General features: G+C 32.2%; 1 protein-coding gene across 1 annotated transcript in view; it reads right to left on the reverse strand.

Annotated features, from left to right (window-relative positions):
* Positions 1 to 8,525: 8,525 nt before the first annotated feature.
* The window catches only part of LOC142318296 (uncharacterized), a 229,323-nt gene continuing 213,971 nt past the window's right edge, over positions 8,526 to 23,877 (reverse strand). Inside the window, exon 5 of the mRNA XM_075354867.1 lies at positions 8,526 to 8,952. Within this exon, the coding sequence (XP_075210982.1) occupies positions 8,703 to 8,952 (250 nt within the window). The 3' untranslated portion in view covers positions 8,526 to 8,702. The remainder of the gene's footprint in view (positions 8,953 to 23,877) is intronic.

Consider the following 23,877-nt stretch of genomic DNA (forward strand, 5'->3'; position numbering starts at 1 on the left):
TCCAGTTTCTTATCTACATCAGATGGTGATAAAGTATTTGTATCGCATGGAAGTTATGTTTAGTGTTAGTGGTGAATACGCACACTTCTCAAAACATAAAAAAATCTGATGTGGACACCGCATGACTTCCTTGTACACCTAGTAAATTATTTATACACATTTTTTAAAAATAAAAATATATCGAATTTTATTTTATTAGTAACCTCCATTATTTTTTCATAATTTTTTTTATTGTTATTATTGAATTATTACTTATTGTAAAACGTTTTTTACAACCAGAGGTTAATAATTATTAATAAGTCAATATATTTAAATTAAAAAAAAAGTTTAAAAAAGGAGATGAAGTCAGATTCGAACCGATGTACCTTTCCTTTATAAGTTCAAAATATTTAATTAATATTTTCTTTGGCTATAACTCTGGGACCAACGAAAATAAATACCACTTATATATATCGTTGAAAAGCTCTCAATGAGGGCTTATAACTGTCGTTAAGATAAAGTCAAAATTCCAAACGCTTTTGGGCTTTTTTTGGACACTTTTGGTTCAGCCAATTGCAATTAAAAGTGGAGGTGCACAACTAGAGGTTACAACAATCCTAAAAAAAAAATTGAACATCCTACGGCTAATCGTTTTTGAGTTATGCGAGATACATACGTACCTACGTACGTACTAACGTCACGCCGAAACTAGTCAAAATGGATTCAGGAATGGTCAAAATCGATATTTCCGTTGAAATCTGAAAACCGATATTTTTCGCGATCATAATACTTCCTTTACTTCGTTCAAGAAAGTAATAATACGGAAGCATCATATCGGCAAGAGTGAGAGAATTGCTAAACATCTGCATTATGCCAAATGTGACTAGTGGTGTGGCATCATTGCATTCAGACGCTTATGTCAAGTTTGGAATTCTTGTGGCAGCTAGCATGAGTAATGAATTAATTAATTTTGAATAAGGTAAAATATTGGTGTAAAATTGTTGTATTTATAAATTCGACCGATATTATACCAAAAGTTTTAATATTTTATTCAAAAGTATATGTCCTTAATTCCTAAGCTGTGACAAAATTACTAAACCGGCAGTTCGTTTTAAATTACAAGAATATATTAAACTATTATACATTTTCTTTTGTTTTTGTGTCACTATATTTTCATTAGAAAAAAAGAATAAATAAAAGTTTATTGATTTTATTTTCGCTGATAGCCTGCTATTATATTAAACGCTTGCAAAAAACCTTGTTAGCTGAAATACTTATTAAATGAAACGTATTGCAATCTAGTTGGTAAATAAAGCTGCTTTGAGAAATTGATTTCAACTTCCTTTTATGTTAAAACCCAAGATTCAAGTGGTCTGTTTTATTGAAACTGTGGTTGTATCTCATTGATTAAATGCACGTCCGCCCAGAAAACTGAGGTATAATATTTTAAATCCTTTGTACTCGTTGCCGTCTGGTTAAATATTAATTAATATTTAATGAAACAGAATAGTTGAATTCATTTCAAATACTTGTAAATAAACGGGCAATAAACATCGTAATACTTAGGTAGTCCTTCTTTTTGACGCAAAAACCCTTCGAGTAAATATCAATAGAATTTCTAAAAAGTGTTCTACAGATAACATTAAAATTTTAATTATAATCAATAGAAAAGTATTTAAAAACGACAACAGAATAATTTACTTTAAAGTGAAATTTAAAAAATAAAAAAAGACAATGTTTTAAACAGATTTATATAAGGTATGCTATAGACTTAACGTTCGAATCCTTTGTTATTTAAAGGAAACTGAACTAGAATTCTACATTACGTAGTGAAAAGGAATACATTATTACGTATGCCTTACGTTTATTAAATTTCATGAAACGCCACAGTAATCTGTTTGAGAAATTTTCTTAAAAATATGATGTGTTATTCATATTTGAGCGGAAACCAGAATTCAAGTTAAAAAAAAAATACCATAAAATAGTAAACAAAATAATGATAATTTCTCAAGCAGACTATAATTTATTCACATTGTAGCTATTCATTAGAACTACATCAGTGAACTCCCACTGCAGTATTTCAAATAGAAGGTAAGGATATATTTAAGTATCATGTGCAGTCTTTATGTATAAAATATGTACTTCAGTATATGTGGATGTTTTTACACGCCATATATGTGCACAGTCATTACCTCACAAAGGATACCGCTCTTTTTTACTCTTCTGCATTGTTTTGTGCCCATTCCCTCTGTCATGTAGATACTCCTTGTATCACTATTTCTTTCATTGACAGTTCAGAATAGGACAAAGTGAACCGGCATATTTTTATACTTCAGTATATTAGCGAGCTATTATTATAGCTAACTTAAAAAACGTTATTCTCATACAATATTTCGTTTCTGCATTCATTTTCTTTTCACTTATTTTTGGTGGTGAAAGAAGGAAGTGGCCTTGGAATACTGATTCTTCAAGTATAAGGTTGGTGATGGAGCGAGGCTGGTGTGAGTTTGATGTGTTGAGTTCATTCCACGTTTCGTGTCAAGCTAACCACTTCAAGTAGTGTTCTCCTAGTAGAGTAGGTGATCTCAATGCTGTTAGTAAAATCTTGGAAAAGAAGAATCTTGAGAAATAAAAAGCAACGTTAATTCTTTCAATCCAGAAAGAACTTTTCCAGTTAAATAATCACATCTTTCCAGATTGTGGGAGATAACCGATCAAAAATTAAATACCCTTCAAACCACTACAGTAACTACCGAACTTCATCCAAATGAAGAAATTTAGTTTCTCTCCATGCAGCATCTCCAGAGGTTCCTTGTATGCAATACTTATTACATAATTGCTTCCCTTGTAAGAGGGTTACAGAAAGAGACTAAATCGAAGATTCTGGAGATTCTTCTGATTTTAGCTGATTCAATATTTCTTGACAAAGTGGGAGGCACTGTGGGCTTGAGTGGTGGTAGATACTGGTCTGGCGCTTTTCAGGTAAGCTGGCGTTTGGCTTGTGTAAATTTTTTTAAAGTTAGATGAACGATATATATTTAAATCTACAACTGTTGATGACTCTTTTCAAACTAGTTTTGAAAAGGGGTCTATTAACAACTTGCAGTAATTTGCGGGTTTTAAAACTAGCTTTTGTCAAAGAAAACATTCTCTTTTATTAGGGAAATCTTCCTATGATTATTTCGTTGATGATGAATATTTTTGCAGAATATAATCAATCAATAATTCTTGGGTTAAAAAGGCCTAAGAATTAACCCCCGAAAAGTATAACTGTATTCATTTTATTAAAAAAAAATCTGACGACACTATTAGATCCTAGGACGGATGAGACAATTTTGGAGATATTGGGTGAGATTAAACGTTTAGGAACTACTCTGGGAGGGAAGATCAGTTGCAGCATCCATATATATAAAATCAATAAAAAAACAGTTGGTTTGTAGACGCCTGCTAGGTCAAATTGGGGATTATCACCTCTTTTGTGCTGGTGGCTTAATGAACCTGTGGTGATTAGATTGAGAGTGAGATTTCTTGAAAAGTTAACAAATAGGTTGTGAAGATCTTCGAACGTTCTAGTTTGACATGTTTACGTATCTTTAGAGCCAGAAATCAGTTTCCCAAACCAGGATCAGAAAGTGTAACCTGCTTATAGCAGACAATTTTAGGATTAATGGCATTTAAGCTGGGATATGTGGCCGTTACCCGAGGAATTCTTAATTGTTAACTCTTGGTAATATACCGCACTGTTTAACGCTGAAATTTACATTATCATTTGGTGTGTTTATCAGTTAATGAGATGGAATGCAGAAGCAATTGGGTCATCTATAAAGTTAGTCAAGCGACTTTCGGAGCACTGGACTTATTTTGGCTCAATTCTGAACTTGAATGGAGATGTTGGTTAGGTATCTTTGGTTACTGATGCTTAACCTTCGGTTACTTTTTCTGCCCACAATAAAATACAGTTCCATAAGTTCTAGGATAGAAAGTATATACGGCAATGAAAATGCTTATTTTTACAGTTATGGTTTACACATTTTTCCCGTTTACGTTAGAATCTATTAGGTACAAGAAAAAAAATTTCTTTCATCATTTATTTAAATATTGTCATCAGAATTTTCTACCAGTTTGACTGTAGAATTTTATCTATTTTATTTAAATTATTATTTTTTAATATTCCTATAAAGTATTAACTGCTAAGAAAGATACTTTCATGTTTTACTTTATTCTAATTAAAAACATAATTTTTATTACAAAATGTTAACAAGTGAGGATTTAAAAAACATGTTTGTTGGTTCAGGTTATCGGCTATGCACTTGTGAGTAAAGGTAAATACCAATTCATTTCCTTTTTCTATGTTAATTAGCAGGGATCTGTAATTAAACTTCAAGAAAAATAAATCACGGTCATCTTAAATCAGATTTATAGTTATTAATTTTCGCTTTGGTCGCAGTAACTTTTAGAAAAAGAGTTGCAGAACATTTCTTAAATTTTTTCGTTTTTCAGTTACAGACTGATGAATATATTATTAAATGTTTGTAGCGTAGACCATTCGTTCTCAAAGTCGGCGATGACTCTCCCTTGTGGGCGCTGGAGGTCTTTAGCAGAGACGGTAGAAGGTCCACAGAAAATTGGGGGCGTTTAAGCGGTCTAGGTAGTGCGATGACTGATTAAAAAAAAAAAAAGGGCAAAAATTATGTTTTCTTGATATTTCAAACTAAAATGTAAGTTTCAATTCAGAAATAGGATAAACCACGTTTAAAAACAATAATTGCAATTGCTGTTTTTAAGAGCACAGCAACTGTAATTATAGTTTTTAACAGATGGGAAGTTTTTAAAATTTTGGGGCCCTAGAAAAATGTTTGATTCTCAATGTGGGTGGTAGGCTAAAAGGATTGAGAATCAGTGGTGTAGACTAATGATTAAGTATTCTTAAGTTATAACAATTTTTATCAATTTAAGTTTCTAAAGTGTTTGTTATTCGTTAATTCTATGGATAGTAAAATTAGTAATCCCCCTAATTATCCCTAATTATATTTCTCATTTTTAATTAATTATTAAAATAATTAATAATCATTAAGTGCATCCCTCAAAGGGTTTTATGTTAAAAAAAATACTTTTAACACATCTATGTAGTCGACTGATCCCATCATAAACTTAAGTACAGTTTTGGTCTTAGTACCAATATAATAATAAAATTCCGACTAAATTTACAGATAAAAATCGAATTTAATATAAAAAAACTTATTTAAACCTTAAAATTACTTTTGTTTATTTTTATTTGATTTTTGAAAAAAATTATTGTAAATTAAAACTATTATTTATAAATAGCACAATTTTTTATTTCTTAAATTTAACTCTAAAGACAGTCAGAAGAATAACTAAAATTATTCATAACCGACTGCCAAGTTATTCGTAACCGATTGTTTGAATTATGAAAAGTGATTTTTATGAATTTAGTAAGTGTAATATATCAATCACAACTTTCATATTTTGTTATCCAATCGTTATAATAAATTCGAGTACATTATTAATCAAAGAAGTAAGGTTTCAGCGTTTATTTATTAACTTGATATATTAAGTTCTTAACTTAAGCAAAGGTACGAATAAAATTAATGATAATATCGTAAAAGAAATATTTCCACAAAAAAAAGAAGAAAAAAAAGAAAACCACTATAATCTTACATCAGAATTTAGATCGGGTCAATGTCAAAACAGTGGAAAGTAGCCTTTATTTTATTAAATTCTACATGACTGCACAACTGTTGTGTGTACTTTATATTAATCGCATGGATGAATATTATTCTAAATTTCCATTCCCAAAAGAGAACAAACAAAAATAAAAAATAAAAACTTGAGTTCTTGAATACAGGCCAAGGTGATTTACGTATTTCGCGTTCAATTTGCAGTCTAGGAATAATCGTTCATCCCTTTGTGCGATATTAGCTTTTTTTATTTTTTGTTATTTTTGTTATTTGATGGCATAAGACTTAAATTTAACAAGTTTTACTAAAGGTTTTTCAGAATTAGTTTACATGGAGTATGCAATAAAACTATCGTGTAGATTCTTCATAATAATTTTTAATCCTTTGTTTAAATTGGTTTACAAAGCAAATTATTATACTATTTTAATTACCCTAATAGTTACAATTACGATTTAGCAAACACGTTTTGCTATTAATAAATCGTGATGTATTTCATTATATATTAACACTTATAATAGCGAGAAACTTTCAATAAAACATTTTTAACCGTTTACTTGTATTAATGAGTTGGTGAGGTATTTTCACCAACCCACCCTGATTTGTGTCATCGCTGAACGCAACTACCTGTTGTTTGGTGATCAGGATTATGGTTTAAGTTTAATTAAAGTAATAGTTACTTTTAATTGATTTAAGTGCTCGTGGTTTCAGTTTTATTTGGCTTTTAGCTTGAATTAATTAGGTTTAATGTCACAGCAGTGGCATTTGTAAGTGTGGACGAGTACACCTACCAAATTTTATCACAATTATGAATCTCAGCATACCGTAAGCCAGGATAATCAAAAAAACTTTATTATATTAATGAAATAGATGTTGAAAGGATATATCTAATGAAAGGACACATTTTTACTAGAAACTCCATTCTGTCCATGTTCATAAATTTTCAGGAAACTGAAGTACAAATTCGATAAAGTAAATATATTTTTTCTGCTCTTAATTTTTTATTTTTTAAATGGCATAAAAATAGCTGAATCTTTAAAAAAAAATCCAAATTTTTCACTCACGAATTATTTAAGTTTAGCGAATTTAGGAGGTTAAACAACCGCTTTCGGAGGTGAAATATACATGTGAACTAGAAAGGCAAACAAAAAAATATAGAAGAAAACTGAAAGTAAGATAGATTAATAACCTGTTGAGGCTAATTTATTACAATTTTATGTACCGCAGTTGTACTACCAGCAAAAATATTTTTCTTTTTTTGAATTTGCACTACTATTTTATATTCCAGTAATATTTGAAAATAGGACCTGATGTAAACATTACACATTGTGAACAGTACTAAATCTTTTAACACTGTGTTAATGCAACAGCGAAAACTTTTCCACTCATAGGCAAACAAACATAAAACAAAAAAAAATTACCTAAAATTGATATATGGTTATTTATTATCGTAAAGTGACATTATGAAGTAACAGTTCTTGCTAAAGGAGTTGATTCATAAGAAAGTAGCCTTTCGTCCAATATATTAAAATGAGAAGGTAACATTTTCCTTTGTTTATTTTTATTTTGACATAAATACGAATTATGTGTTTAAAAAATAGTACCAATTAATTATGCATTAAAAGGCATAGTTAATTTTATAAAATTATGCATGTTTACTGAACTTTATCTTTATTTTTTATGGAAAACATTTTTATTGAAAATAATTGATTAAATTTAAATCTATTATTTTAAAATAAAGTTTTTATACATTTAATTTATTACTTTAAATAATTTAAATAATTTAATTAAAATAATTTAATTTATTACTTTATCACTCTTTTTATTAGTAACATTCACTGAAAGAAGATTTTTCATTTGATATTAATTTTTAATATAGTAGCATAATATTGTTTGTTAAAGTAAACAATATGATTGATAGAATTACAACTAGAAACATCCTGTTAATAATGTTAAGGAGAAACCAGATGAATATTAAATATTAAGGCATAATATGTACAAGCTTAACCCTAGTTTGAATGAATCTACATTGCCTAATTTAGGTTTGAAGTTAACAGTGAATATTTCTGTAGAATGGTTAAATAAATAATATTATTAAACTATAAGGAAAAAAAAATAATAAAACGTATGATGGTAAAATGTAGGATACAGATGTCAAACGTTTTTTGACATTAACAATTTAGAACAGAATAAAAAGAGACAAAGAATTCTACCATACGTGAAATGATATTTTGATATTACTTACATTTATTATTTAATATTTTTAACTTTATCTGTTGCACAGGTTGCATTTATGTAACATTTTAGATACTATCTTTTAAATTCATTTGGGAGATCATTTTTTATTTAAAAGAAATGAAAACCAGAATATCATGGGACAAGAATCTGTATTTGTAATAAAAACTATTTCAATTAGAATAAAAATGTGACGATTTAAATTTCTTAATTTTATTTTAAATCAATGAAATAAGTTAAGCAGGAAAAATGTAGTTTGAAATTATACAAAAATGTTATTTTCTGTAACATGTAATTTCTAACATATTCACTTACTTGTACATCATGAATAGAATAATTCAAATATACTGATGCTTAGCATCAGTATTTGAATTTTTACAGTAAATTTAGCAATTCAATTTTCATAATATATCAGCTTAAGGAGTAATCAAAATTCAGTCATTTGATATTTGATTTTTTTTTCTTGAAATATTGTGTTATTAATACGAATATTACAATTTTGAACTCTTGTATTTTTCCAGTTTTTGCAACACTTACACTCCATTGTAAATTGTGAAATCAGTAGAAATAAATAAACTAAGACTATTACAGCTTAATCAACAATTTGAATGGGTACTATCTGTGATATTATTTGTAATATTTTCACGTTCAAATTTCCTAAAAGTTTAAAATATTACAAAAGTGCATCCGTAGATTTTGTTGTGTAATTTTTAAACTTTACTTCAGACAATAAATGCACTCAGAAGTCTTTAATTAATTTTACTCACAAAAGTGTAAATATAATGTATTAAATCATTGCAAGTCTAATGACAATAGGAAAGAAATTACAAAGAATAGATAGATAAACCAGTTACTATCACAGGAAGTACTGTACAAAACTGCTGCTCCACTGCACACTGCAATATCTACACTCTTACAGTAAGGAGAATATACTCTCATGCTGGACAAAGTTTCAGCTATCTTCTTTATGAACAAAGCTTCTTCTTTAAGACACTTTAGTCTAGCTGCTACGAACACACAACGTTCAAATCCGTGTTTAGCACTAAAAAAGAAAAGAAATATTGTTATTTTTCCAAAATATCAGAAAATAAACTTATTCGTACATATATTATTATTTGTAAATGGGTATATATACTACCTAACTTTTTAAATTCAACAGGATTTTCTGTCATCATAATTTTTAAGTTTTCAATTATCATTTTGTATTATAAAAAAAAAACCTTATTAAAATCAGAATATCTTGATTATTTATTTAAAAAAGTTATTTCTGTAAATTACTTTCAACCAAACTGCAACTAGGTAAACATTAATAATAATATTTATTTCACAATAAACTATTAAATTGGAATAACTTTTGAGCAGCTAGATGAATATAAAAAGAACCAGCAGAAGAATATTCATTAACTTCATAGAATAAACGTACCAATTTTCCAATATTGATGATATGATAAGACAATCAAGTGAAATTAAAATAGAGTTAATGGACTAACATGAGATTAAATGTCTTATCAAGTAAAAGAATCTTTCTACTACAAAGTAATTTCTTTCATACAAAAAAAAAATTGATGAAAGTATAATTTTTAAATGACATTTTGATTAGAAATTTCAAAGAAAAAATTTATCAATGTCAGAAACGAGTGTCATCATCAGATATTATGCCTGGTGGCAGGTTCCTTACTGCACCTCTTTCTCCAGCCATTTCTATCTCAGCCTTCCCTTTCGTTCCCTTGTCATTGCCAGTATTCACTTCATCTATAATACATCCTTCTTTCTACTCACTTCCTTTCTTCTTCTACTAACTCTTCCAATGCAATTATCAATATTCAACTTTCTCTAACTACATGTCCTAAATACAGTGCGATCATTTTGTTGTGCACATCAAGATATTATACACTAAAATTCCACTTGTACTTTAATAAAGAGATACTCACACTTGGTCTGATTCATGGAATGTATTTATGTACAACTGGTAATATCTTACAGCAAGTGTGGAAAATATCCACCATTTTCCTAAAGACTGGTCCAAACTCTTTGCACCATATTTTTTGACACCCTTCATAGGACATCAGGGCTAATGGAATTCATCTCTGCAGTAATGGATCACTCAAGTTATTGTAAAATAGATGGGTTTGCTTGATATACACATCCTTTCAAAAAGCCCCAGAGAAAGAGGTCTGCTGACGATAAGTGAGGGGAATAAGGAGGCCGCAGGACCTTTTGAAATCATTTCTTCCAAAGATTTCTTGGTGTTTTTGGATGTATGGCATGTTGCCCCGTCTTTTTACAGGTAACAATAGCGTTAATCAGGATGGAGAAGAGTTACAAACTGTATAATTATATCCTGGTTTACCAGGTTTTGTCATTTATCCTGTCATTGGTTTTGTAAAAAAATTTGGGCCTATTATTCATCATCGAGAAATCACACACCAAACTTCTACCTTCTGTGAGTGCAGCGGCAATTTAGGTAAGATGTGGGGATTTTGTGTTGACCAGCATATTTTGTTCTGACTGTTGATGTAACCGCTTAATGTAATGTAACTTTCAAAGATTGCTAAAATATGGTTACTCAATGTTAGTGTGCTCAAGAAAAATGATGTGCGAAATAAAATTATTGTACTGTAGTTTCCTTTTCTTTTGCCTTTTTCCTGCATAAGTGTTCTTTCTTCTATAATTATATTCATCACTTCCTCATTCCTATCCATTTTAATCCATTCTAATTTTCTTTTCATTAGTGCGTAAGTAATCCATTAGTGTGTGTAATTCATTAGTGTGTAGTAATTTACACAAAATTTATCTATTGTTATATATTAATATATAAATAATCTTTTTCTGAAATTTAAATAAATCGTAAAGTTTATTTAATTAAGTCTCATAATAAGATAAATAAATAGTCACTGGAACAAAAAAAAATTGAAGCCAACGTACAAAGTAAATTTTTTTGAAACTTTTGGTGTAACGGATTTAGGTAGGACGAATATGCAGATTTGAATAGAATTTTAAAGATTTACATTAATCCATGCTTTTAGTAATGCTTTATTTAATTAGCGCTCTAGAGAGTGTGTGTTGGTGTGAGAGTATGTGTTGCCTAGCAACAACTTAGAGAGAGAGAGAGTGAGTGGGTTTACGCTCCCTGCTAATGGTACAGATTAGACCGAGCCTGCGCGATAAGCTTTATAATATATATATGTTATTTAAATAGAGAAAGAATTATGTTTTTTCCTTCATCATTTAAACAAAGACGGAGGATAGTTTCTTTTCTCTCTCGCAGTAGATAGATCATTTCAGCAATTATTTGTAAACAAAAAAAATTCCTTTGTTAATTAAAAATAAATAATTATATACTATTAAAATAGAACTTAATGTTAAAATATATTTTTTTAAATATTATATATGATTTTCTTTCTAAAATACGATATTTTATTCAGAAAGATATTTTGCAATTAAAATAAAATAATCGCCATGCCAACAATTCTTTGAAAAATTAAATATTAATTATGTAATAACTTCATAAGATACATGTAAATAATAAATTAGAAACTATCTCGAGCACTGAGAAGCGAAGCATTTGCAGACGTACACGTGCGTGCATCAGCGGAGCGGCGGGTGTTCACTGTGCGAGGTTTGGCGCGTAACTGAAACTGATTAACACGGGCTAAGGTTGAACCGCCCTCAAAGTCGTATGCGCAAAAAGAGACACGCCCTAAAATAATTACACTCTTAAGTCTGTTAGTAAATAATTAAAACCATACACGCGCAGCAGCAGCCATCTGTTACAGTTATACAGGCCCCAGTACCAGACTAAATAACGGTGGGTTTGGTTAACGTTGTAAGAGAAACGCCTTCATATATATATATGTAAAATAAAGTAGGAACGTGCACTATGGTTATTGCACCAGGTGGCGACAGACCGTCGAGGTCTTCCCTCGCATCAAGACACGTAAACCAGGAGGTGGCGTGTTCGCGTGCTTGCATCAGCAGAACAAAATGATATTCACTTTGCGAGTTGTGTCACAGGACTGAAAAAACCATTACTGGTCTTAGCCCGCCCCGAAAATCCCGCCAATTTTTTCATGTCAATTTGTTTGCCACATATTTATTTATTGTTACACTAGTACACGCCTACATTGCCACGCTGTAGAATAAGTATTTTCCTAGGTCTGTGTGCAAATAATTTCCAAACCTATACACACATGCAGCAGCAACCGTCTGTTACAACCATACACACCCAAGTACCAAACTCAATATAGGTGTTTGGTTAATGGATCCAACCTACCACCCTCCCCCACAATACATCCCCACACCAATTCTTCTTCACTGATTCCACTTTCCGGTTAAAACAACCACCCCCTCCAACTAATACTCTTACCAGTTAAAACAAACACTTTCATTCCGTTATTTTATTGGAAGCCTACTCAATATTACGTCATTCGTCATCTAGCTTTCACAGTGTAAACTGTGTCTGTCGTTAAAGTTTAATTAATATTATTGTGCTTGTGTTTCAAAGTACAGTTAAAAATAATATTCTTTGAAAGAACAAGACAGAAAGTACTAAATTTTCCCAAACTTTCAGTCCCACTTTACCTAATTTCTATATTAATTTTTATATGTAAATATTTATTACATTTACCTTTGTATTTAATATCTTGATCCACTTTTAAATAGTTCTGATGGTGTTCTTTCAAAGAATATTATTTTTAACTATATTTTGAAACACAAGCACAATAATATTAATTAAACTTTAACGTCAGACACAGTTTACAATGTGAAAGCTAGATAACGAATGATGTAATATTGAGTAGGTTTGTCGACAGTAGATGCTTTCCGGAAGGAGACGACCTGGATTAAGTCGTACGCTGCTAGGACTTATTGGATGAGGCAGATCCCATTGCTCATCCTCTTAGATATTCGCAACGCCTTTATTAGTGTGCCCTGGGTGATGATTGTACAGGAGATACGGAATAGGCGTATAAATGACTACCTCTGTGCGGCCCTAAATCATTTTCTGAGCGATCGCCATTTGCTGATATCGACTGAAGACTACGTCGTAAACTTACAGATATACGGAGGTGTGCCGCAGGGATCAGTATTGGAACCCCTTTTGTAGAACTTGGCGTTCGGTGTTGTTCAGCGACTGGGGTTCAGAAGTTGTGCTTCCGTCGTGCAATTCGCGAACGATCAGTCGTTGCTGGTGAGCGGAAGAAGTGAAACTGAAGTGTAGGATCTGGCGACTTCAGCGGTAGGCGGATTGAGTGTCTGGCTTAAGCTAAGGAGTTTGGCGATAGCGGCTGAAAACCCAGTTGATGGCAGTGGTGGGTCGACGACACATCCGGGGTGTAAGTATCAAGGTGGACAACGTCCGGGTTATGACTGTACCCCATGCGAATTATTTAGGACTCTGGATAGCCAAGTCAGGGCTGTATAACAAGCATGTGGAGAAAATCACAGCCAAGGCTAACCGTGTGATAACCTTCAGTCGTCTTATGGGACTAAGAGAGGGGCTGAGGTGGCCAAGAGGAAGCTTTTCATGTCAGCTGAAGTCTCGGTAGTATTGTATGCGGCGCCGGCGTGGTGTGAGACATTAGATGTGAAATGCAATGAATGTCAGTTACCTGCATTGCAGAGAAGGGCGGCACTGAAGATCGTGTCCATCTACAGAACCGTGTGGAGGTGGTGGTTGAAGTCCTGGCAGGTGTCCCGCCGATCAAGTTACGGGCCCTACAGTTAAAACGGGTGTATGATGGGATGCAGCGGGCTGATGCTGCGCACCTCCTTCTGTAGGAGTGGCAGGTGAGGTGGGAGGCGGCACGTACGGGGGTCTGGATCCGCAGGCTGATCTCGCAACTGGAAGAGTTAGACGGAAGCACGGGGAGGTGGACTACCATTTTTGTCAACTTGTCACCGGCTATGGTGAGTTTGGGATCTACCTACATAGATTTAGAAGACCGGGGTTCCCAAACTGCATTTAATGCGGGCTAATGGACTCCTCCCAGCATACCTTTTATGAGTGTCCGAGATGGGATGAGCTGAGAATGAGGTTCTGCCTGGAGTCGCTGATGCCGGAGACGACTGCGGAATTCCTAGGAGGGATGGGAGAATGGAAGGTCGTTGCAGGGTTGGCAAGAGAACTGTTGTTATGAAAGGAGACCGACTACTTGGACTTGAGTGCGGACTGAGGTGTAGGGTACACCTCAGTTGCCCCATGTTAGCGTGTTTCTTCATGTTTCTGTTTATGTTTTTGTATATATTTTTAATATATTCTATGTATATGTTTGTTTGTGTTTTTTGCTTCTGTTGTTACTTGTGTATCGTCCTGTGAGGGTTTTTTTATTTCCGTTGGTGTCGCCGGATGCTTGAGTTGTTGCTGATGTGATTACGCTGGTGAGAAAAGCTGTAGAAAAAAAACAGGAAGAAGAGAAAGAGAAGTGAAACAAAAAAAGAGAGAGGATCGAAACACGGCGACCTTTAGGGTATAGGAAGCAGTCTCCATGCCTAGGGTGTGCTGGTTCGCTCATATTCAAGAGTGGGTGGATCGGTGCTCTCGATTCCCGGGGGACTCTCGTGGTGTGTGTGGTCGCGAATTGATAGGATAGGGACGGGAAGGGCAGCCTTTTAGCAGAGGGTTGCGCTGGCTGTCTGTAAGGAAGGTCAGCGTACTTTGTTAAGGTTGTGAGACCAGCTAGATGGGCAGAGACTGCTGCTATGACATGCCTCAGACAGTCAAATTATGCTTTTTGGCGAGAGCCGGTTGTCTCAGGTGTCTTAAAGTAAGAAAAAAGGTAAGGTACCGTTAGGTTAGATTATGGTTGTAGGCTGGTAAAGTAGCGGTGGCGTGTGTGTGTGTGGGGTTTTTTGGGGGATGATGTCATCAATTTGGCGGATCTAAGATGGCGACTGCAACACTAGCGCTTCTAGCGTTGCAAGGGGATACTATTGGGGTAGTGTGCCTGTTTAGACACTATTCCCTTCTACATTTTTTATCCTTCTCCATATCCACATCTCAAAAGCCTCAATTCAGTCACTGTCCCTCTTTCTTATTATCAATGCCTCACTCTGATACAAGTCACTCCATATATGGCACTTGGATAACCTCTTCCTAAGCCCAAAAATTATTAAATAATAATTCCATCTTCTGACTGAACTCTTCTTTTGCCATTGCTATCCTTCCTTCTATTTATCTTCTTATCCTCTACCATCATAGTACCCAAATATCTTTAATTTTTTACCTTTCTATTCTTCCTTCACTTGTCCTGGCCACTAAATTCTCTTCATTGTTTACTCCTATTACTTTAGTTTTTCTTACATTTATTTTCATTCCTTCCTTCAGGATTTTTAATAAACTTTAAAGCACCTGTCTGGCATCAGCAGAATTATTTTATCATCAGTAAAACTTACATAGTTATTTTTTGCCCTCCTAAACTTATTTCTGTTTCTCTTTCTCCTACTTTATTCCTTATCATATCAGTAATGTAAATGTTGAACAGTGTCTGTGAGAGGAGGCAAATCCTAACCTAACATCTCAACCTAGATCCATATAGTTAATCATGTTCTTATTTGCTTTGATTGCTGCAGTTTGTTATATATATAAATATATAATTGTTTAATTAACCTTCTGTCTTTCCATTCTAACTTTTCAACTTTAAGAATCTCTATCATTTTTTCCTACTTAACTCTATCAAAAGATTTCTCAAAATCTATAAAACACGTACTCATTTCTCTTCCTTTCTCTAAATATCTTTTCCCAAACATTTTCAGTAGCCTAATGTCATCTTTGATTCCCTTCCTTTTCCTGAAGTCAAACTGTTCCTCTCTTGCATTTTCTTCCAATATTCTTACCGACTGGTAAGAATATTGGAAGCTAAAACAGACTTGGTTTAGCTTCCAGTTTGATTTATTTTATAGGCTTTTAAACATATTGTTCTGTGTTTTTACATTTTTTGGTATCAGTTTTCTTCAGAATAGGTATCATTATTGTTTTCATAAAATCTTCAAGTTATTCTTCAGTAATGTATACCCTGTTCCGCAGTTCAACTATTTCTTCCACTCCTTTCTCGTTTAAGAATTTATAAAATTCAATGGGAAGTTCATCTACTCCAGTTGATTTATTATTTAAAATTTCATTTCTTTAATTGCTTTTTTAACTTCACATTTTGATATATATAACCCTTTATCCTCTTCAGTCACATCATATTCCTTTTCTAAATTTAGCTCTTCCTTGTCATATACAGATCTTCCATGTATTTTCCATCTTTCTCTTATTTCTTTTTTCTCATGCAGCATTTTACCATCCCTGTCCTTAATTTCTCTCGCTTTACCATTCTCTTTCCATTTACTTGTGTAATGGTCTTCATTTTTCTATACTTAATATTATACTGCCCTTTTATTTTTAGATCCTGAGTATCATTGGTTTCTTTCTTCAAACTCATTTCCCTAGCATTCTATATTTACCTTCTTAACTGATTGTTTAATTTATATCACTCTTTCATTTTCTTCTGTCTTATTTCAATAGCACCTTCTTTCTTCAATTTCTTTAGTACATTTGTTCTATTTCCCCTCATAATAACCACCTTATTTTTCTGCTGTTTTTACTATGACATGCTTTATTTTCATCCAGGTATTCTCACTTTTCTCATTATTTTTTTTGCTTTCTTTAATAGCCTTAGCTCACTTTTCTCCCATTATTCCCCTCATCCAATATCTTCAACTTTTCTAATTTCCAGTCCTCAATCCAATGGCTTTCTTTAACAGGATTCCTAAACCTTTCATCAACTAAGTTATGATTTATCTGATAGCAAGCTTTGTCTCCAAGGTAAAGCCATTTACCACATTTACTTCATTCATGGCTTATAAACCAAGTTTAGGTTATAAATAATTTTTTTCTTTGTAAAATTCTATTAATTTATTCTCTCTTTCATTTCTTACTCCTAAACCAAACACTCCATTGTTCTTTTCTTTCTTCCAGAATTCAATGTGGTAACTTCACCACACCTCATTTCACTCTGCCCATTCCACCTTATTTCACTCAGTACTAATATATCCATTTTACTTACTTTTACTTCCCTCTTGAGATTCTCTAAATTTGCACTTTTTAACAAAATCTTGTCATTTCAAGTTCCTATATGGAATCATACCATTCGTTTTTTCTTTTTTTTTTCTTACAGATCTGAATGAGAAGCTATTTTGACTCTGGAACATTTAAAAGAAGTTAAATGCATTACATCATAGTGTAACACAAGGAATTACTAGTAGGATATTTAATACAGTGGTTTTCTGTTGACATGTATATACTAATACATTTTCTTCCTAACAAAGTTTACTCCGCTTTTGGTGACAGTTTCCTATCCACAGGGGATTAGTTTGCCTTGTACCCTCCACTGCTCATCCACCCCCTGAGAAGGCCATTTGCAATTATAATGAGAGGAACTTCTTATACTAGGAATAACTCAGTTTCTTCATTTGTTAGCTGCTTGAATGTAATCGAAGTTGTTAGTATACATAATCATTGCCCCCTCTCTACCTTGGGGAAGTAAATATCTGGATTTTCTGTTAATCGAGTATCAGACCTCAAAAGCTTTTCCTAGCTTCTTTAGTACTCTTAGATAAGAAAAACAAGAGTATAGATATGAATTGTTTGTGGCTTCTTGTCTAAAATAAATATAACCCTAATAAAGTGTAGGCTTTTAGTCAGAAATTTAAGAAAAAATACATATCAAAGCAATAAATTAAAACAATTATGTATTTTTTCTATATATAAAAGATATTCTTTTGTATTATATATATTTTATGATTTGGTCATAATTTTTATCAATTTTTAAAGTCAATTCACCATAAACAAAGATAAAGTTGATGTTTTAAGAAAGGAAATTGATCCATTTTTTATTGAGTTTACTTATACAATTAATAAAGTCAGATTAAATTTGATACTATTTACTTACACATCGGCATTCATTATAAACATTCTAGAGGGAAATCTATAGTAAAGAGAAATTTTATCTATCGATAACATATGAATTAAAAAATTTCCACAGTTCAAAAAAGTGAAAATGGACATGAAAGAATGTTATGATGTCAGCCCAAAGAGAAAATGGGATAGCAGGAACAAAGGTATGTAGAAAATCCGAGCAAGAGTCTATAAGGTTAGATGGTATATTATAGAGAAATTGAACTATTATACGTTCTACACCCTGATTTTCAAGATAAATCAGAGAAATAATTCAGGTGTTATTTTTACTTCTGCCACAATCAGCTAATATCTCTGTTTAATCCTCATTATCAAAATAAATTAAAATAGGGTTGTAATATTAAACAAATTTTTTCAAAGTTTATAAAAAATACACATACATTTCAATAATTTTTAAGTTTAAAATCTTTATTCAAAATAAAAATATGCTACTAAATTAAACTGGTAATTTTAATTTCTACTACCCACTAATTTAATTTTATAACCTAAGCAAGTAAACACCAAAAATAAATACTCAATAACATCACAAAGAAACAAAATTTATATTTCTTCTTTCATTTATAGAAGGCTAAATAAATGTTATTAATGTGATGAAAACATAAATAATGAAATATTACTTCAAGTAAGAAAATAAGTGTGTTAATATTTTAAAACTATTCAACTTCAAAATTTTAAATTGAAAATTTAAGTGTAAAAAAGCATTATCTACAACTAATATGAGATTAGCATGTTAATGTTACAGATTGATATTAAAAAATATACATATAAATAAATAGGGGTAGGCGAACTCGGATTGCCCGAACTCGTGTCAAACATTACTTTCCATGTTTTACGGACACTACGTTTTCTCAGTAGACTACAAGCTATTGATAAATTTATCAAGACTTCCTTATGATTTTTAAATTTATTTAATTTTTTTTCGAAAGTTCACATTTCGAAAGGGATTTTTTTCTTTCATATTTTGCTCAAAATTGTTTCAAACAAAATTTTTAGGTAATATTTAGAGGACCACTTTAAACGGATTCGATCCTGTGCCTAAAGAGCTATGATTTTTTTTGTCCTTGATACCCCATTTTTTCCATCCCTTGGCCCTTATCCAAAGAATAGTAAGAACTTTAAATGGATTCAATATTTTACATAAGAAAGTTATAGCGATATTTTGTTATTACGGTTTTTTTTTTTTGTTTGGTCTCCCCTTGCCGCAAGGGTAGGTCATATAAAAAATTGTTTCAGACAAACTTATTAGGTAATGTTTAGAGGACTAACGACCGCTTTAAACCGATTTGATACTGTGCCCATTAAGGAAGGTATGATGCTTTTTCTTCGAAAACTTATTCTTTCCACCCCCTGGGCCAATGTAGGAACTTTAAATGAATTCGATATTTTACTTAATAAGAAAGTCATAGCAATATTTGGTTTTTTCCACCCCCTGGTCAAATGGTTGGTGATTAAACTTCAAAACCTTTTCAAAAACTTCATTTATATAAGTTTTAGGCCCTTATCCAAACAATAATAGGAACTTAAACGAATTCGGTATTTTATTTAATAAGAAACTTATAGCGATATCTTGTTTTTGAAAAAGCCCTCAATTTCACCCCGCTGGGCCGATTTTGCCCATTAACGATCTCAACCGAGATTTTTGGTCGTTATGTTTTATGTATAAATTTGAAAGTGATTGCTGCAAAATTAACGCAGTTATCTTGTCCACAAAAAAGTAATATATATATATATATATAAAGGTTTGGACTGACGGTTTTTGAAACCATAAAAGACAATGTTTTTCAGAAACTTTTATTTAAAACAGTATAAATGTAACAAGAGTGATGTTGAGAAGGTGATTTGTAAGTATAATAGGTCTACATTACCCGTTTTTAGTATTACAACTTACGTTAGGTACCCTACCTTGTTTGAATATACCGAAAAGAAAAACCTATTACCTTATCTTCCTATCAATTTAGGCCCAAAAATCACATGATGTAAAATGATGTTTGTACAATATTGACTGGTACAAGTCTTGAATGTCTCTCTGTGTAACATGACATCGCTGCAGATTTGTGGAAGAACCTTTCCTTGCGAGCCTTTACCTTACCTTTTTCTCGCTAGGTGCGGCTGCCGCTGTATTTCTTGAAAATAGAATTCAATCGAATCACAAATAAGATTTCCCTAAACTAAGGAAATATCAAAATGAATGTTCTTACGTACTTGCTCATCCACTGGTGCCACCTTGTCTTTGTCTGGTTCAGCAACACCACAAATTCTGAGGACTTTTATCCTCGTCAGTCATATGTAAAATGTCGTCCATTTCCGGGAGATTCCGTATTTCTTTGATTTGGTAATTTCTTTTAATGATTTATTTTAACTGGTTAATATGACGAGCTCGTCTGTGAGGTCACTGGAGCCGTTTCTGTTGGGAAGACTTTTCATGCTCACGTTGAATAACGCGTTTCGTACGAGAAAGAAGACGCTTCTGTTGGGATGACTTTTCACGCTCACATTGAATAGCGCGTTTTGCCCGTATAGTAAGGTATTTCTGCTGGTTTTGCTTGACCTGCTGAAGACGAGCCTCCTTCTGACGATTGGGGCTGGAATTGTCTTTATCTACGTCCTCACGCTCCCACGCCAAATATTGACTCACACGTTTGGTGTTGTTTCGCTGTTGGTAACTTTTCTTCTCGGAATATTTACATACTTTCACGTTAAGCGAGGATAACACACAGAAAAGTCACACTTCTTGGCAATAAAATATTGTCACTTGCAAAAATTAAAATATACACAGTAGTTTAAAATATACACGGCAGTTTAAATACGTTCACTTCTAATTCATTCAATGCGACACTCAGTGGTTTCATACATTAACAAGTTTCACATGTTTAGCATATGAGAAGCCGCTACTTACAATTCCAACAATATTTTGGTCATCTCTTGCCGTAAGGGTTGGTCATGTCAAAAATCGTTTCAGACAAAATGTTTAGGTAATATTTAGAGGACTAACGACCACTTTAAGCGGATTCGAACCTGTGCCTATTAAGGAAGCTATGAGTTTTTTGTCCTTGAAACCCCATTTTTTTCCAACCGTTGGCCCTTATCCAAAGAATAGTAGGAACTTTAAACGAATTCGTTATTTTACTTAATACGAAAGTTATAGCGATATTTTGTTTTTTCGAGAATGCCCTCCATTTCCAACCCCATGGTCCGATTTTGCCCATTAACGAACTCGACCGAGATTTTTGTTCGTTATATTTTATGTGTCAATCTGAGAGTGGATTGGTGCAAAATTACGGCAGTTATCTTGTCCACAAGAAAGTGAAATATATATTTTAGACTGACGGTGGTTTTGGGGTCTGAGTATTACAATAGGTAGCTTTCTTATGAATTCTACCTAATATAAAAAAAAACAAGTGCTGTAGTTACAAATCAAAATAGCTTTTTAAAATAGGTTTTTAATAGCTTAAATTATTAGATACTCGTTCTTATGAAAAATGTTAAAAATTTTAAATTATATGAATATATTTCTTAAAACTTTTTCTGTTTCGTTTCGCTATTGCTCTAAGAGCCGTCACTATTGAATTTAAGCTTAGGGTAATGGACAATAATTCTTACATCCCTGTAACTCACTCATATATACTCAAATGCATACAAATTAACCCTGTACAGCAATGAATTATTCAATGGAATTTAAATAATTTCTTTTTTTGTTGTTGTTTAACACTTTAAACGGTTAAAACTAATTTTACAATTCAAGTAGATCGAACAATTTTTTGTTCTAAGTTCTTTTACAAATCTGATCAAGAATGGATGTTAGTTTATTATGTTGGCGTGTAAAAGGTGTATAAAGAGTGTATATAAGTTAAACAATTATATAGCATGATATAAGAATAAGAAAAAGATTTGTATAAACATATCACCAATGAGCTATTTAAATGAAACTTAGCGTATATTTTTAATAAATTATTATTATTATCTACAAAAGAAAAAAAATGAAAATCTTTTCTGTTAATTTCAAAATGGCGGCAACCTTCATTTTTAATTTTGGAATTATTAGAAAATCCTTTAAGTATTTTTTTTTAACAAAGTAACCCTTTGGTTTTTGAAATAAGATTTCAAATATCTGAGTTATAATGGAAAATGTTAGAGGTGGTTAACACTCAAAATTACAATGTAATTTCACGCTAGTCTAATCCCTTTCATTAATGGTAATAATATTATCAGTATCTCTGAAATAGTTGATATTTTGCTCAAATGCTATTTAACCGGTGTCGATATTTCCTTCACTTTGCCAGATTACTGAGGATTGATTACTGAAAAATGACTATGGACATAATACGTTTATTTAATTTTTTTATTGTTCTGATGTTAGACACCCTACAAAAATATTTGTTACCGTTATTTTACACTTTGTATGTACAGTAAACATGTAGAAAACAAAAGTTAATGATTCATATAAAAAAAATCATTCGAGGATGATGGTTTAAGATTTTGAGTAGATACTTCACAGAAATATACAAATAAATACAACGATATTAATAAACACAATTTATAAATATAAATACAAAAAATAAATCAAGATATTTCGATTTATAAGTCAATAAGAAAAGAAATCAAATTGTCAATAGTTCAATTAAATTCTTTCAATATCCTGTAGGATACCTTTTTTAAGAATGTAGACTTTACACATAAACAAGTCGTCTTATAATACCAACATTAAAATAATAATAATAATTCCCAGAAGTAAATCCATCTCCACCTCCGGATCAGTAACATCTACAATCCAAGTCCAGAGGGGACAACGGCTTTGTACTTCTCTGATACTTGTACAAAACTCAAAGCCATCTAATGGAGTTATGGTCAAAAGTCCATTCTGGGATAATATGGTTATGGGAGTATAAATCATCGTCTTTACATCTCGAGACTGAACTCCCCTGCGTGTTTGCCGTACGCGGTGATCTGTGTCACTAGAAAGGGAGATCCTGGCGCTTGAGTGAAACCTCGCCGTCGGTGTGGAAATCTACGGTTGGATGTAGCAACAGAGCGCTTTGGCTCCTGCTTTGGCTAAAGATGAGGCCGGTTGCAAGCTCGAGTTCGACCGCAACCGCGTCGAACTCGAGCTTGCAAAACTTCTCACTGTTATCACGACTACGCGGATACGGCCTCGCAAAACTACTGATCGTCTCCGCTGGTTACCGACAGTATTTATACCTCCCGGCCTGCAGAACCAATACCCGACTCGTCCTTTTAATTTTTGAAGCGTAATAACTTTTGTTGTCCGCACCCTTAGGGTTTTCTATAAATTCTTATTACGGTCCGGTAACCCTTCTGGTATAAAAATAGCTTTTTGAGGTGCCACTGTCTGAATTACAAAGAACAGATTGCTGAACGGACTCGTTATTCTGAGAAAAGGATCCTTTTTATTTCCTTTTGAATTCGTTTTTTCATTATTATTTTCTATTTCTTTCTTTTTAAGAAGAAAAAGAAATCCGATAACGTGGTCCGTTATACTGGTTCTGTTACAATATTTTTTATGTTGGTGGATTTTAGTTTTCCCCATATACGTTGTTTTGTTAGTAATTGCAGGCGACTAAGTTACAATGCACTCCAGAAAACAACAGTTATTCTCAGAAATAACAGTTTTCCTACATATTAAGACAGTAAAGAATTGCTAGGGAAATAAGGAGAAAAATAGATTCTCGTTATCTTACTCACTGAGGTAAATGTATTCAGTTGCTTGCCCAGTATCTATATATTAACATGCCCAGACGTCTAATAAGCTAGTAGTATTCCAGAATATTTCGCTCAACAAAAAAATGAATTCCGAAGACAAAGTTCCTTCTGAAATAAAATTAAAAAAAAAAACTGGTGGTTTTAATGTAGACTATTTGTAAGAAGTTTGTTAGGGAAATGAAACTTTTCACAAAGCACAAATATTTCATAACTTACAATCAAACTTTAAGCACATGTATGAATTATTAACGAATAAAAAATTTGTTGAAAGAAAAGAGATTGGTTCAAATT

This window comes from Lycorma delicatula, chromosome 1 (genome assembly GCF_047948215.1).
Source record: "Lycorma delicatula isolate Av1 chromosome 1, ASM4794821v1, whole genome shotgun sequence".
NCBI lineage: Eukaryota > Metazoa > Arthropoda > Insecta > Hemiptera > Fulgoridae > Lycorma > Lycorma delicatula.